The sequence below is a fragment of the Anser brachyrhynchus genome (assembly GCF_964034855.1).
Source record: "Anser brachyrhynchus genome assembly, chromosome: 22".
NCBI lineage: Eukaryota > Metazoa > Chordata > Aves > Anseriformes > Anatidae > Anser > Anser brachyrhynchus.
Genome location: NC_137715.1, coordinates 4,608,309 through 4,624,028, shown reverse-complemented (window position 1 = coordinate 4,624,028; position 15,720 = coordinate 4,608,309). Strand labels below are relative to the sequence as shown.

Genomic DNA, 15,720 nt, shown 5'->3' with positions numbered 1-15,720 from the left:
TGAGCAGATGGGGCAAAGCAGCTGAGGAGGGGGCAGAAGGGAGCAAGGACCCCCAACCCCATGGTCAGCGACCAGGATCCCAACCCCACAGCACCCAGTGTGTCCCCCCTCCAGCCCCGGGGGGCAGCCAGCACAGAGAACCAGTAAACCCAGTGCAGCAGCACCACTGGGATCTGCTCTGGCTGGGACAGGGCAAAAAGGTCATGACAAAATAGCTCTTTCAGCTAAAACCTCATTAAAATAGCTTTAAAATAGCTATTCTAGATAAAAAGTGGGGGGAGATGACAGTGGGAACAAACCAGGGGGCACCCTCACTATCTTTGGGGCCACCCCCAGCCCTGCAGAGCAGCTGTGCAGCGATGCACAGGGCTGCACCCCACAAATCCCACTGCCCACCCCCCAGACCAGCCAGGTTTGGCTGCTCACATGGGGAAATAAAGCAGAGAAACCACATCTCATTGCTAAGGAACCACTTTACCAGGTAAATGCCCCCCCACAGCAGAACAGAGCTCAGAGCAAGCTCGTCCCGTGGAGGTGACAGCGACACAGCCACCGGTTACCTGGAAATGGGGAGAAAAGGGGTCATTCCTCCCTAAAAAAAGGAAGGGTGCTGGTCCCATGGCCTCTATTTAAGGGTTTTGGCCACTCCCTGAGCCAGCTGTGGCAGATTAGGTTGGATGGGATGCAGGTAGGACCTGCTCTGCCCCCCCAGCACACCTGGAAGGTGATCACTACCCCAAATAATTGCAGATCCCCCCCCAAAATACTCCATGCATAGCCAGGTGATCCCATGCAAAGTCACCCCAAAGCCCTGCACCACCCCTAAAGTGCCACCCCTAAAGCGCCACCCCGGTGCCACCCCGGTGCCCCCGCTCACCGCTGCTGCGGGATGAGGGGGGTGCGCGCCCCGTCCCCGCGCCCCGGCATGGGGTTGATGCGCTGCCCCGTGCGGACGTTGAACATGGGCAAGGTGGAGAGCGGCCGCGGGACGTCCCGGCTGCTGGCCATGCTCCTCAGCTCCTCCGTGTCGCCGTGGATGGTGCTGTGGTGCACCAGCTGGATGCTGGGGGGGGGGGAAGGGGAAGGGGAGTGGGGTGCAGAGACGCCCGCGCCCCTTTGGGGAATGGGGTTTTGGGGGGGGGGGGGGTTCTCCTCGCCCGGTGTGAGCCCGGGGGAGGATGGTGAAGTAAAGCGGCTCCTGGTGCTCCAGCCTTTGTCTGTGTGGGGTTATTGGGGGGGGGGGAGGAGTGGGGGCTCCTTTGGGGTGGGGGGACCTTGAGGATCCAGCACCCCCATCAGCTGGCAGCGGCTGCTGCTCCCCGTCACCTCCCCGTCCCTGTCCCCCCACCCCGGTCACGACCTGAGCCCCCCCCGAGCGAACCCACAGCTGGGGCACGGGGACTTACTCAGATGTCTCCAAGTCCCGTTTTTGCCTACAAAATGGAGCAGAAATGGGAAAAAAAGCAGATGGTGAGAAGTGTTGCCACCACCCCAGGGTTGTCCCCAGGCCACGAGAGCTGGGGAAGGGGACACCAAACCGGGGTGCCCATGCCCCGTCTGGGGGGGGACCCCCGTGCTCTCCCCTTGGGTTAGGGGTCTTGGGCTGTGCCCCCCCCTGCCCGACTCACACTCCCTCCCTGCGGCAGCACATGAGGTGGCCCAGGAGCAGGCAGAGCAGCGCGGCCACCGCCAGCGGCACCAGCAGCGTCAGCAGGAAGCCGGGCAGGAGGTCCTGGGCGGGCGACTCGGTGGGGGGCTGGAAATCACCCCCGTCCTCCAGCACCCCGGGACCCCACACCGGCCCCGGCGTCGTGGGGGTGGGCAGGACCTCCAGCTGGAATTTAGGGGGGGGTGGTTAAGGGGCAGGGGTGGGGGGCGTTGCTGGGGTGGTGGGGACACAGGCGTGGGGGGTCTCACCAGGGTGAGGTTGCACCAGCGGATGGCGAAGTGGGGCGCGAAGGTGTCGTAGCAGGAGGCGAGGGGCTGCTGGCCCAGGCGGCAGAGGAAGCGGCTCTGCGGCGAGGCGGCGGCAGCCAGGCACGGCGAGAAGGCGGTGTGGGAGCCCACCTTCACGTACACCCTGCGATTTGGGGGGGGGGGGGGGCTGCCTGGAGGGGACCTCCAAAACCCCTGCATGGTTGCTTGGGGGGAGTAGGGGAGAGCTTCCCAAGTGCAACCCCAGGCCAGGCAGCCGGGTGACGGCCCCCATACCCCTCCTTGCGTCCCTCGATGGGCAGGGGCACGCGGCCACCGCGGTCCAGGGCGGAGGTGACGTTGATGATGCTGAGGTCGCTCTGCTCCCAGATGCCAGCCGCTGCCTGCCCAAAAAGCTCCCGCGCAGGGGCTGGCAGCAGCTCCTCCACATTCCTGTTCCCCACCAGGAACTCGCTCTGGTACGGCGGCTCCCCCCCTGTGGGACACACACGAGACACCCGTGGGGACCACCCCTTGCGGGGGCTCAGGGGCAGTGCGTTTTGGGGGGGGCGCACAGCTCTCACCTGGAGCGGGGACGACAGCGAGGACGAGCCGCTGTGCCACCGTCTCGTAGGTGAGCCGGTTGTACGCCAGCACCTGCAGGAGGAGGAGATGCCCCGGCCTCGAGGATGCCAATTCCAGCCCCGTGGCGCACACCCCAGCACCCCGTGCCGCCCCCCTTGCACGGGGCCGTGCACTTTGCACGAGGACGGGCACTTACCTCGATGACGTGCGTGCCCACCTCGGCGGCCGTGGGGCAGCCGTAGAGGAAGCCGGGCTGGTGGGCGCCGCGCTGGGCAAAGCGCAGCCACCGCGGCAGGTCGGGGTGGTCCAGGAGGTGGGCATGGAAGGTGATGGGGGCGGCTGCCGGGCGCCAGGACACACGGACAGGGGAACATGGAACACACACGTGTCATCAGGTGGGACCCCTGCCCCGCAAGCCCTTCCCAACAGAGTGCTGCCCATGAGGAAACTGGGTCCAAGGAGCGTCCTGATCCCCTTCTGGGGCTGAACGACCCCAGATGGAGGTGCACCCCCTCCCCAACCCAGCGGTGCTTGAGGGCAAGAGGTCCCTGAATAGATGTGGGGGAATGGATGGACAGATGGACGGATGGATGCTAGGAGGGAGGGAGATTGGGGTCACGGCTGTCGGGGGCAGGAGTAAGCCACTGCACCCCATTAGCTGGGTTTTCACACAGATAGGGGACAGTCCTACCCCCCCCCCCCCCAGCCCAGCCCCCACAGGACCCCCTTGTCCCCACTCCCTTCGGCCTGACCCTCACCATCATCATCATCCTCGGCCTCGTCGAGGAAGGCCTCCTGGAACAGCTCCCGCTCCAGCTCGTGGACGAAGATGGCTCCGGTCTCGAGGGAGACGTGGTGGTCGGGGAGGGTGGCCCAGGTGCCCCCCAGGACCAGGGCTGTGGCCAGGCACGGGGCTGGAGCCAGGGCGGGGGATGTGGCTCCTCCCTGCCTCAGTTTCCCCATTGCCCAGCGCCCCCATGGCACCCACGGTCCCCCCCAGGACACACATCCCTGTGGTGCCAGGCACTCTGGGGACAGTGGGGCCTGCTGTTTCTGGGGGGTGTTGGGGACAGGGAAGGGGACAGGAATGGGGACAGGGACAGCACTTTCCTCTTGCCCTATACCCCCCCACACAGAGAGCCCCCCCCTCGGTCCCCAGCCCGCCTGGCACCGGGGACAGGAAGGATTTATTTAGCTCTGCCCCCCCATCCCCTCTCATTCCCTCCCCATTCCCTGCCCCATTCTGGGGGTCCCCCCCATGCCCTCCTTGCTGGGGGCCCCCCCAGCCCGGCCGTGTCCCCACGGTGGGTGACGGGGCCGCCACTCGCCTGCCAGCACCCAGACCCGCAGCAGCTCGGGCGCCTCCATCTTCGCCGGGAGCGGGGCCAGCGCCTGAGTGACAGCGGCAGCGGGGCTGGCCTGCCCGGGGGGGCCCAGCTGGGGGGCACGGGGACACGGCAGGGACCCTGCCACGGCCACCTTCTGCCAGCCTGGCCTCGTGCCACCGAGCCCCTTTTGCCCCTGGGGAGCAGCGGGGACACCAAGGGGTCCCCAGGGTGGGTGGTGGGACCCCGCTGCGCCCTCTGCTCTGGGTGGGTTCGACCTGGTGCCACCGCTCGTGGGTGTTGGGATGGCAGCTGGGGCACGATGGGACATGATGGGGCACAACGGGACATGATGGGGCACAACGGGACACGATGGGGCACAACGGGACACAACGGGGTACAGGGGGACACGACGGGGCACAGCAGGACACGACGGGGCATGACGGTGCATGGCAGGACACAGCAGGGCACCGGAGGGGACAATGGGGCACAATGGGGCTCAGTGGGACATAAAGGGGTACGGCGGGGCATAGCAGGGCACAAGAGGGCACGGTGGGGCACAGGAGGACACAATGGGACACAACTGGTCATGGCTGGGCACAACAGGGCACGACGGGCACGAAGGGACACAACAGGGCATGATGAGAAACAACAGGACACAATGGGACACAATAGGACACGATGGGACACGATGGGACACAATGGGACATAACAGGACATGAAGGGACACGACAGGACACGATGGGACACCACGGGACATGATGTGACATGACAGCACACGACGGGACATGATGGTGCACAACTGGGCATGACAGCATGGTGTGGCACATAGGGGTGTGGGGACATTTGGGGACAGCTGACCCCCCCGCCAGCGTGGCACGTGGCCGGCCAGCACTGGCACCCCGCACACACATGTCCGTGGGGTGCACGCATGTGCACGCGCGTGTGCGTGCACAAGTGGGGCGCAGAACCAAGGCCCCCCCCAGCCCTTGGCAGGACGCAGCGGGGGGGGTGGGGGGTGCTGGGAGACCTCAGGGCTGGTGGGGGGGGGGAAGGAGCTGGGGGGGGGGACAGGCTTTGCAGCGGAAGGGGAAGGGGGGGGCCGTGGGGGCCGTCGCGCCGCACCGCGTCACGCCACGTCACGTCTCGTCACGCACAAAGGGCCGGCGCGCTGCGTCGGGCGGCAGCGCAGCAGCTGCAGGGTCCTGGCGCCCCCACCTTCACCGGCGTGGGGCCCCCCCCACGGGCCTGTCATTGGGGGGAGGACACAAGTAGGGGTGTCCCTACCCTGTCCCCCCCCCTCCCAGTCCACATTAGGGTGTGGCTCTTTTGGGGCGCTCGTCCCACAGGCACCCCAAAATGATGCCATGCTGTGCGCCCTGGTCCCCCTGGTGCCCATACTGCTGGAAAGAGAGGAGACCCCAAATAACCACCCCCCCCAGAATATTCCTCCTCCTGCCCCCCCCCCCCGCAGTGGAGGTGTGGGGCAGATGGGCAGCACCCTGGGGAGGGCACGGGTTTGTGGGGGCAGAAATTAAATGGGGACCCTGTAGGGACACACGGGGACACCCTGGGGAGCTGTGGGTGTGGGGATGTGGGGACCAAAGGGAAGCGAGCAGGGGACGTGTGGACAAAAATGGGGGGGCACAGGGGAGGGAGCAGGGGGACACGGGGACAGCGCCAGGAGGGGTGCAGGAGCAGGATGGGGGGACATGGACATGAAAGTGGGGGGACACGGAGCAAGGAACTGGGGACATGGGAGACGTGGGGGACGTGGGTACAAAACCGGGGGGACATGGGACAGGCTGGGGATAAGGCTACAAAACTGGGGGGATATGGGGACAGGAGGGGGGGATGTGGGGATGGATAAAGGGGACGAGGGGAAAAATGTGGGGGGCACATGGCCAGGACTGAGGGGACACGGGGACCATGGGGATGGAACTAGGGGGGGCAGAGGGGCAGAAACAGCGTGGCCACGGGGTTGGGGCTGAGGGTCCCCAGGGATGAAATCAGGGGGCCCTGGGGACACATGTGGGGTGGGGACAGACCCGAGGGGGGCTGTGGGGACAGAGCTGGGGTGGGGGAACATTGCACAAGGCCGGGGAGGGGGGGACAATGATGGGGGGACACGGACACGACACATCCCCAGCCACGCGGAGGGGACGCGTGGGGACAGCTGGGGGCTGCAGGGGACCACGGCGGTGCCGCCAGGCCCGGTGCTACCGGTGGGCACGGGGAGGGGATCGGGGTGACGGCGGCGGCGAGGCTGAAGCACGGCGGTGAGGAAGAGGAAGAGCAAGAGTGCGTCGCTAAGACCCAGAGGGCTCTGCGGGCAGCGGGGCGGGCGGATCGCAGGCAGCAGCGGCTCCATCACCAGCGCAGCAGCGGAGAAAAAGGGGAAGAGGAGGAGAAGGGAGGAAGGAAGGAGGGCCGGGGCGGAGGGGGGGGGCGCGCTGGGCCCCCCCAGGCTGGCGATGGCCTGACCGGGTCCCCGGTGGCCCTCCGGCAGCGGCCCCCTCCCCGCGCCCCAGCAGCCGGCGGGCGATGCGGCGCGGCGGTGGCGGCGGCGGCGACGACGGGGCAGGATGCTGAGGACGGAGGCAGCGAGCGGGGCGGCAGCCCCGGGCGGCAGCGGGGGGGCCCCGGGCGGCGGAGCGGGCAGCGGGGGGCTGAGGAGCGCGTCCCCCCACCGCAACGCCTACGAGGCCACCATCCAGGCCCTGAAACCCACAAAGGATGCCGAGGGCGAGGACGGCAAGAAAGCCCGTGGCAAGAAGTATGGCTCCAACGTCCACCGCATCAAGAACATGTTCCTGCAGATGGGGACGGCGCCGGGCCCCGAGGGCACCTGCGACTTGGCCAAGGGCAAGGAGAAGCCCGTCCGCCTCTCCTTGCCCCGGGCCAGCAGCCTGAATGAGAGCGTGGAGCAGGGCAACCTCCTCAAGCTGGGCACCAGCGTCTCAGAGCGGGTGAGCCGCTTCGACTCCAAGCCCGACAAGCCCTTCTCCAAGCTGCAGGAGACCCGCAAGATCTTCGAGCGGAGCCCGCAGGAGAAGGAGGCCACCACCAAGCTCCTGCTGCGCAAGGAGCGGGCCGGCTTCCAGGACCGCAAGCTGGACGTGGTGGTGAAGTTCAACGGCAGCACCGAGTCCTTGGACAAGCTCGACACCGAGGCGGTGTCGCCCACCGTCAGCCAGCTCAGCGCCGTCTTTGAGAAGGCCGACCTCCGCAACAACCTCCACAAGACGCCGGGGCGCGCGGGGCCGCTCAACTCCAAGCTGGTGAGCAAACGGTCCCGCGTCTTCCTGCAGGGAACGGAGGCTGGCAAGGCCGAGAGCCGGACGGGAGATGGCCCCGCTGCCCCAGCACGGCCACGGCCGGCCGAGGAGGAGAAGGCAGCGGGCAAGGCTGGGAGGCCGGCGGAGAAGGATGGGAGCGTCCCGCGGGTGCAGGAGGTCTGCAAGATCAAGCCGGTGGAGGTGGAGGAGAGCGGCGAGTCGGAGGCCGAGGTGGAAGCTGGCGAGCCAGTGCCAGTGCCTGAACCGGCCAAGGGGGCCGAGGGGCCGGCGCCCCCCGAGCCACGCCTGGAAGGGGGCGAGGAGCCCCCCTACGCCGAGGAGGGCATCAAGGGTGAGCGGGCGGACGAGGGCGACCTGTACGACGAGTCCAAGAAGGAGGACTTCTCCGAGGCGGACCTGGTGGACATAAGTGCCTACAGCGGGCTCGGGGAGGACTCGGGGGGCAGCGGGCTGGATGAGGACGAGGAGGCTGATGGGCTCTACGAGCCCGAATCCAGCTGCGTGGAGATCCCTGGGCTGTCCGAGGAAGAGGAGCCCGTCCCCAATCGCAAGATCCAGTTCAGCACGGCCCCCATCCAGGTGAGCCCGGCCGCGGGGTTTTGGGGGTACCCGGGCAGAGCTGGGAGGAGAAACTGGGAGTTTTGGGGTGCCCCCTCCAGCCTCCAACGAGGCTTGAGGACATGGAGGCGGCGATGGGCAACCTCCTGCCCCACTGCTCATGGCCAAGCTTGGGCCACCACCATGCAGCGCTGGGGAGGAGCTGGTGGCCCAGCCTGGAGAAGGGCAGAGGGGCTCTGATGCGCCCTTGCACCCCAAAAGGACCCCTTTGGGGAGCACCCGGTGGCTGGGTGCAGCTGGATGGGAGATGGTCCAGGCACACTGGTGGGGTTGCAGCCCCAGTATGGCCACACGGGGAGGGGATGGGGATGTGGTGTGGGGTGGGTACCCCAGCCGTGGGACCCTGGGGATGGTGGTACATCGTGGGGGAGTGACATCGGAACCTAACGGGGTGGCACATTTGCACCATGTGCCCCAGGAAGGGCCGGGAGCCACTCAGTATTTAGGGTGGGGATGCCCAAAATATCCGGCTGGGCCCTGGGTGCTGCCGGGTGCCCCCCAAGACCATGCCACCACCCCTCTGCATAGGTCCCCAGGGTCCCTCAGTGCCGGGACCCCTCCCAGAGCCAGGGTTCTATGGGGGAGGATGTTTGCCCCCCTCCTTCCCCCCTCCCTCTCGGGCCCAGCGCGGGACCATTTCGGGAAGTGGAGGAAGGGGAAGTGTCTCAGCAGCACGGGCAGGCGGGGGCCAGCCACGAGAGCTGCCCGCCGCCCCCCCCCACACACCCCGGCAGCCTGGGGACGCAGGGACAGCTCCGGGATTTGGGGTCCCCATCTCGTGCCACGGTCTCTGGCCGGTGCTGGCAGTGGTACAGCGGGGAGAAGGGGCCGTGCCGCTATTTCGGGGCTTTCTCTCGTGCTCCTATCCCCTCAGCTGGAGGAACAGAAATTGCTTTGTGCCGAGCGGGGTTATTTTTAGCGGCACGGCCTATATTCTGGCTCTGAGTCAGCGGCGGGTGGGTGGCCCCACCTGGGACGGGGGACAGGGACCATGGTGGCCCGGTGTGGGGATAGGGTCCCGCGGTGGCCGTGCACTGGCTGGACGCACACCAGGGTTTCGGCGCCATGGGGACCGGCCGGCCCAGCTCCAGGAAGGGATTTCCCCCGTGGATGCGCAGTCGAGCTTTTTGGGGTGCTCTGCACCCCCAGATGCTGCATTCAGGCTCCGGTGTTTGCCCCCTGCCCTGTCTCTCCGTGAGGTCCCGTGGGCATGGGTGGGCAGGGCACCCATATGTCCTGCACCCTGAGCATCCTGAGTCCCCTGTGACCAGGAGGCACTGGGGACCCTGGCACCAGCACCCACCCTGCACCCAGGGATGGGGGTACCCACTGCCAGCCCCCTCCCCAGGCCATTTCCTGCCCCCATCTGCTTCTCCCTTGGGAATTTCTCTGGGTCCCCTGCGCATCCCAAACACCCCGAGGGCCTCCGCACAGAGCCGGGTAGCACAGCGGGATGCCCATGCCTGGGCCACCCCTGGGGACCACGTGGAGGGGGACAGAGGCAGGTCCCCAGTTTGTCCCCTTCATCCCTGTGTGCCACCCAGGAGGGTCCTGCCCGTCTCAGTGTCACCGGGCTTTGTGCGATGGCCATTGACACTCATCCCTAAATACCCTTTGTTGCAGGGCTTTAGCGGTGTGGTGTTAGCCTTAATCCACTGTGGCCCCTCCGGGGACATCTGCTGTGCTCAGCACCAGGACTCCCACACCTGGGTGACCCCCCCTGGGGAGCCCCTGGCTGGGGAAGAGGGGAGGGTGAGGGGAGGAGTGGGGGAACGAGTCAGGTCTGCTCCCCTGAATCGTGCAGCTCCGAGCGGCCACTGCTGGTGCACCCCATCTGCCTGTCCGTCCATCATCTGTCCATCCACCCAGTTATCTGCCTGCCTATCCAGCCACCCCTTGGTCCATCTGTCTGTCCGTCAATCCACCTATCTATCTGCCATTTCATCCACCCATCTGTCCGTCCATCTATCTGTCCATACCTCCATCCATCCATCCCTCCATCCATCCATCTGTCCCTCCATCCATCTATCCGTCCATCCTTCTATCTGTCCATCCATCCACACATCCATCTACCCACCCACCCACCAACCCTCTCCTCTCTCCCTCCCTTGGTCCATCTCTCTGTCCACCAGTCCGTCTGTTCATCTGCCATTTCATCCCTCCCTCCCTCCCTCCCTCCCTCCATCCATCCATCTGTCCATCCCTCCATCTGTCCATCCATCCATCCGTCCATCTGTCTGTCCGTCTGTCCATCCCTCCATCCATTCCTCCCTCCATCCATCCCTCCATCCATCCATCCACCCACCCATCCGTCCCACCATCCGTCCGTCCATCCGTCCATCCCTCCCTCCCTCCCCAGGACACAGGGCATGGAGTCACCTCTACTCCCAAGGCCACCCCAAGCCCCCCTCTGTGCTTCCTCAGACTCTTCCTCATCCTGCAGCGCGACGTGGGGCTGGGGGATTTTCCAGTGCCTCGTAGGATCAGTAACCCCCCTCTGCATGCCCCCGCCCCACCGCCCGTCTCCCTCCCACACCAGGTCTTCAGCACTTACTCCAATGAGGACTACGACCGCCGCAATGAAGACGTCGACCCCATGGCCGCATCGGCTGAGTACGAGCTGGAGAAGAGGGTGGAGCGCCTCGACCTCTTCCCCGTGGAGCTGGAGAAAGGTGGGTCCTGGTCTCATCCTGCTCCCCAGCACCTTGGGGATGGATCCGAGGTGACCCCATCGGTGTCGGGCGTTTGTAGCCGCCGCTGCCGCCCCCCAGGACACGGCTCTCTGTCTCCGCAGACTCCGAAGGGCTGGGGATCAGCATCATCGGCATGGGCGCGGGGGCCGACATGGGCCTGGAGAAGCTGGGCATCTTCGTCAAGACGGTGACGGAAGGGGGGGGCGGCCCACCGGGATGGCAGGTACGGAGTGCCCGGCCCCAAATCCCCCCCCTGGACTCCTGCTGCTGCACCCCCGTGGGCTTTGGGGGGTGATGGAGGGGCCAGTCCGGGAGCTGGGAGACGCTGGGGAGGTGGGCAGGGGGTGGCAGCACAGTGACGGTCCCCTTGTCCCCAGGATCCAGGTGAACGACCTGATCGTGGAGGTGGATGGCACCAGCCTGGTGGGGGTGACGCAGAGCTTCGCCGCCTCCGTGCTCAGGAACACCAAGGGCCGCGTCCGGTAGGGCCCGGGGCTGGGGACACACGGGGGCACGCTGCCCCCACAGCACCCCCTGCCCCAAAATACCCCCTGATCCCTACTGTCCCCATGGCCACAGCCTGCCCTACGCCACCTTGCCTCCCCAAATCCCCACCGTGAGCATAATGCACCCCCAAATCCATCACTCCCAGGAGCATCCTAGCAGGGATGCCCCCCACCTGAGCCTCCCCTGGCTGTGCCACCTGGGTGCCCCCCATCTGAGGCCCCCTGCCACCTGACCCCCCCACCCCGTCCCCAGCTGAGCCCCCCGCTGTCTCCGCAGGTTCCTCATCGGGCGGGAGAAGCCGGGCGAGCAGAGCGAGGTGGCGCAGCTGATCCAGCAGACGCTGGAGCAGGAGCGGTGGCAGCGGGAGATGATAGAGCAGCGCTACACCCAATACACCGAGGACGACGAGGAGGTGAGGGAGGGGACAGCACCCCCCAGGAGGGGACAAATGCAGGCTCTGCCCGATTCGGTGACTCGGTTTCCCCGAGTGGGAGTCCCAGGGGGGAGCTGCCGTGTGCCAACCTTGCTCCCTGCCCGCCGCAGACGGGGGAATACGCCACGGACGAGGAGGAGGAGATGAGCCCCATGTTCCCCAGCGGCGAGATGGCCATCGAGGTGTTCGAGCTGGCTGAGAACGAGGACACGCTCTCACCGGTGGAGATGGACCCCGAGAAGCTGGTGCACAAGTTCAAGGAGGTAAAGAGGGGCTGGAGGGAGAGGGGGGGATGTGGGTGCACATGGGGACAGTGCGGGGATGTCCCACCATGTCCCCACACCCCACGAACGCCTGGCTCCTCTCGCAGCTCCAGATCAAGCACGCCGTCACCGAGGCTGAGATCCAGCAGCTGAAGAGGAAGGTGAGCGGGTCCCTGGTGCGCCCTCCGTCTCCCCAGATCCCCTGCATCTCCTGACCCCTTCCCAGATCCCCACATCTGCCCCCCAACCCACCCAGAGGTTCTGTGCCATGCCATGCTGTGCCGTGTCATGCCGTGCCATACCTGCTCTTTGGCCACACCATGCCGTGCCATCCCGTGCTGTGCTGAGCATCCTGTGCGGTGCCGTGCTGTGCCGTGCCCTGACCCTGTTGTCCCCCAGCTGCAGTGCCTCGAGCAGGAGAAGGCTCGGTGGCGGGCCGAGAAGGCCCAGCTGGAGCAGAGCGTGGAGGAGAACAAGGAGCGCATGGAGAAGCTGGAGGGGTACTGGATGGAGGCGCAGAACCTGTGCCAGGCCGTGGACGAGCACCTCAAGGAGACGCAGGCCCAGTACCAGACCCTGGAGCGCAAGTACAGCAAGGCCAAGAGGCTCATCAAGGAGTACCAGCAAAAGTGAGGGCAGGGCCCTGCGCACGGAGCCTTCCCCCGGGCATGGACACATCCCTGGGGCACCGACCCCTTCCTGGGCACCCCTGGTTCCTGGGCATGGACCATCCCCTGGGCACGGTCTCATTCTCAGGGCACCAACTCGTCCCTTGTCCCTGCAGACAAATGACCCCATCCCCTGGGCATGACCCCGTCCCTTGGGCACGGCCCCGTCCCCTGGGCACCAATTCCATCCTGGGCACCCCTTGTCCCCAGGCACAGACCGTTCCCTGGGCGTGGACTCATCCTGAGGGCACCAGCTCATCCCTTGTCCCTGCTGACAAACCGTCCCCTAAATATGTCCCTGTCCCCTGGGCATGACCCCATCCCCCAAGCACGACCCCATCCCCTGGGCACCAATTCCATCCTGGGCACCCCTTGTCCCCAGGCACAGGACCGTTCCCTGGGCGTGGACTCATCCTGAGGGCACCAGCTCATCCCTTGTCCCTGCTGACAAACCGTCCCCTAAATATGTCCCTGTCCCCTGGGCATGACCCCATCCCCCAAGCACGACCCCATCCCCTGGGCACCAATTCCATCCTGGGCACCCCTTGTCCCCAGGCATAGCCCATCCCCATGGAGACCCCTGGGCACCACCACCCCACTGGGCACAATTTCTCCTTGACGCCCAAATCCCAGGGACCCCCTCACCTGGCCCATCTCCCCCACCGACAGGGGGGCACAGCCCCCGTCCCCGGTGCCATGCACCCACACCTTTGTCCCCCCGCAGGGAGATCGAGTTCCTAAAGAAGGAGACGGCGCAGCGGCGGGTGCTGGAGGAGTCGGAGTTGGCCCACAAGGAGGAGATGGAGAAGCTGCAGGAGAAGGTGGGCACCGGGCGCCGGGACGCGGGCTGCCCCTGAGCCCCGGGGCCCCGCGGGCACGGCCGGATCCGGCCATGGCCCCGCCGCCGCCTGGCCCCGCTCCGCCGCCGCTCTCGCCACCGCGTCGCTCCCGGGATGGATCGCAGCAGATCTGCTCTCGCTCCGGCCGCCGGATCCCACACCGGGCGGCAGCGGAGCCGCCTGGGTGCCGGCTCCCTCCGGACTGTGCGCCCCGGCCACTGGATCCCACGCCGGGTGGGATCTGCCCCGGGATCTGCCCTGGGATCTGCCCTGGGATCTGCTCCCGCCGGATTCTGCTCCCACCGCCGCGCCCTGCCCGGATCGCAGGGGATCTGCTTGGGGTGCTGGTGTGCGCCCAATCCTCCTTCTGGCACTGGATCCCACGCCGAATTGCAGTAGATCTGCCTGGGTTTCGGGTCGCGCTGGATCCTGCCGCAGGGTCCGACAATTCCGTAACGGAGCAAAAGAGATCGTCTTGGGCGCTGGATCCCAGGCTGCTTGTGCGGGATCCCCCAGGGGTTCCCGGTAGATCTGCGCAAGACATTGGGTCGCGCTTGATCCTCAGTTGGGAGCCGGATCCCATGCTGGTCATGCAGGATCCCACCACCGGTCACACTGGATTCCATGCTGGCTTACACTGGATCCCCCCCAGCGGGTCGGGCCAGAGCTGTGCTGGTCATAGCAGATCCCCCGCGGGGTCACCGGATCCCCCGGGAGCCCGGAGCGCCCGGGAGGCTGCCGTGGGTCACAGCGTGGGGCCGGGACCCGCCAGGCCGGGGGGGCACCAGGGCCCCCCCCAGGCACCAAGCAGAGCCCCCCACGTGCCCCCCGCCCCCCTTACACCCCAGTCGCCCCCAGATGTCCCACAGCCACCCCCCCCCCACCTGCCTGCAGCCCCCAGCCCCACACCGTCCCTCCATCACCCTGACCCCCCCCAGGTCCCCTGTGTCCCCCCCCCACATCCCCATCCTTCCCCTCTGCCCTGTGTCTCCCCCACCTCAACACCCCCACGTCCTGTCCTGTCCCCCCCCCGTGCTGTCCCCCCATCCCCGTGTCCCCAACCCCGTCCTCCCCCTCCCACGTTCTCCCCCCCAACACTTTCCCCGTGTCCCCAGCCTCCTGTCCCCGTGTCCCCAGCTCCGTGCCCCCGTCCCCGTGCCCCCGCCCCCCTGCTGAGACCTCTCCCCTTTGCTGTTTTTCAGATCTCCGAACTGGAGGCCAAGCTGCAGACTTTGAAAAATTCCAACCCGACTTAACCACCCTCAAACCGCAGCGATTATTTTTTTTTTGGGGGGGGGGGGCCGGGGCTTTGCCCCTCTCCCCCCAGCCCCGTCCCCTCCCTCTCCACCCCTTCCCCACCTGGGGGGGGAGCTGAGACCCTGCCAAGGCCTCCTGGTGCCCCCCCATCTCCCCTTGGGGTACAGACAGTAGGGGGGGGGCCGACCAGGGGGATTTTTTTTGGGGGGGGCGGACACCCCACGTTCGTATCTGTTTCCAGTGTGAGTCTCGTGGTAACGTGATGGACAGATGGGGGGGGGCACGGCCCCCCCCCAAGGCCTCCCCCTCCCCAGGCGCGCCCTCCTTTCGACGTGACCCCCCCCTTGGACACAGAGCTGGCACCCTGGTTGGACATTGGTGTGTGTGTGTGTGGGGGGGGGGCAATCAGAAATGCCCCCCCCCCCCCCAAATGTGAGCCATACTGGAGAGCAAAGAGGGGGCATCTGGAAGCCCCCCCCCCGCCCCCTGACCCCAGCTCCTCCTCTTGGGACTCAGCTGGAGCGCTGGCGGGGGGGCGGGGGGGGGCAGCACTTGCCTTTGGGTGCACGGCGCTGTTGGCCCCCCCCACGGACTCAACCCAGCGTTCGGTGCTGGGACCCCTTGGCCCTTCGACATGGGGGGGGGGACACCCTCACTGCCCCCCCCCATCACCGCCCCCAGTGCCACCACCGCGGGGACGCTCCCGGCCTTTGCCAAGCTCAGCCTTTGCCAACCTCTGCAGCGGGCACGGCGGGGGGGGCACAGCTGGGGGTGCCCCCCCCAGCACCGCCACCGACCTCCCCCAGCCCGGGGCTTTCGCCTTCCCTGGGCGGGGGGGGGGGGCAATGCCAGGAGGCGGGGAGCCCCCCCCCCCCCATTTGTAAATACACCCCCCTCCCCCCCATAAATCACAGTATTTCTCTGGGGCACCCCCCCACCGGCAACCCCAGCCGGGGCCCGCCCCCCCCCCGCCCCCCCTTTCTCAGCCCATTTTTTTTTTTTTTGTTTCTATTTGCCCCCCCCTCGAAGTACTGAGTCTCCGACAGTAACTGGATGTGGGGGCAACTGGGAGCCAGAGCTGGTTATACTGGGAGGGGGAGGCGGGGGGCACGAGGGGGTGATGGGGAGGGGGGGTGGGGGTCCGACTGGATTGGAGCCACTTGGGGAGGGGGAGGGGGGGGGGGAGTATTTAAAGGGGGGGGGGGGCGGGGAGCAGAGCCCCGGGGGGGTGCTGGGGTTATTTAATCTCACACGTATACCTGTGGGTGTATATACTATATATATATGTACGTATGTATGTACTGGTCCTCGTTTTGTAA

The 15,720-nt window shown here is 66.8% G+C and overlaps 3 protein-coding genes across 6 annotated transcripts in view; 1 reads left to right on the top strand and 2 right to left on the bottom strand.

Moving 5' to 3' along the window:
* TMEM92 (transmembrane protein 92) overlaps positions 1 to 15,720 on the bottom strand; it is a 54,916-nt gene that overhangs the window by 35,570 nt on the left and 3,626 nt on the right. The window lies entirely within an intron of this gene.
* Positions 456 to 5,475, bottom strand: SGCA (sarcoglycan alpha). Of its 4 annotated transcripts, XM_080565447.1 has the most exons (10): positions 3,828 to 5,469; positions 3,258 to 3,395; positions 2,696 to 2,838; positions 2,499 to 2,571; positions 2,212 to 2,410; positions 1,918 to 2,080; positions 1,629 to 1,834; positions 1,407 to 1,433; positions 878 to 1,063; positions 456 to 560 (listed from the first exon to the last, which is right to left on the bottom strand). In XM_080565447.1, exons 1-10 carry the CDS (start codon positions 4,273 to 4,275, stop codon positions 557 to 559), a joined length of 1,587 nt encoding a protein of 528 aa, XP_080421573.1. In that variant the 5' UTR covers positions 4,276 to 5,469; the 3' UTR covers positions 456 to 556. The 4 variants fall into 4 exon arrangements, with proteins under 4 accessions (XP_080421573.1, XP_080421576.1, XP_080421575.1 ...); XM_080565450.1 differs by having other exon boundaries at positions 2,212 to 2,571; positions 3,828 to 5,473; XM_080565449.1 differs by lacking the exon at positions 3,828 to 5,469 and having other exon boundaries at positions 3,258 to 3,797.
* Positions 6,063 to 15,309, top strand: PPP1R9B (protein phosphatase 1 regulatory subunit 9B). The gene is given in 11 exon segments (XM_080565438.1): positions 6,063 to 7,702; positions 10,281 to 10,413; positions 10,536 to 10,630; positions 10,632 to 10,657; positions 10,812 to 10,916; positions 11,218 to 11,353; positions 11,485 to 11,637; positions 11,745 to 11,798; positions 12,037 to 12,266; positions 13,030 to 13,126; positions 14,347 to 15,309. Coding segments are annotated over 11 exon segments (2,376 nt in total). The 5' UTR covers positions 6,063 to 6,409; the 3' UTR covers positions 14,401 to 15,309.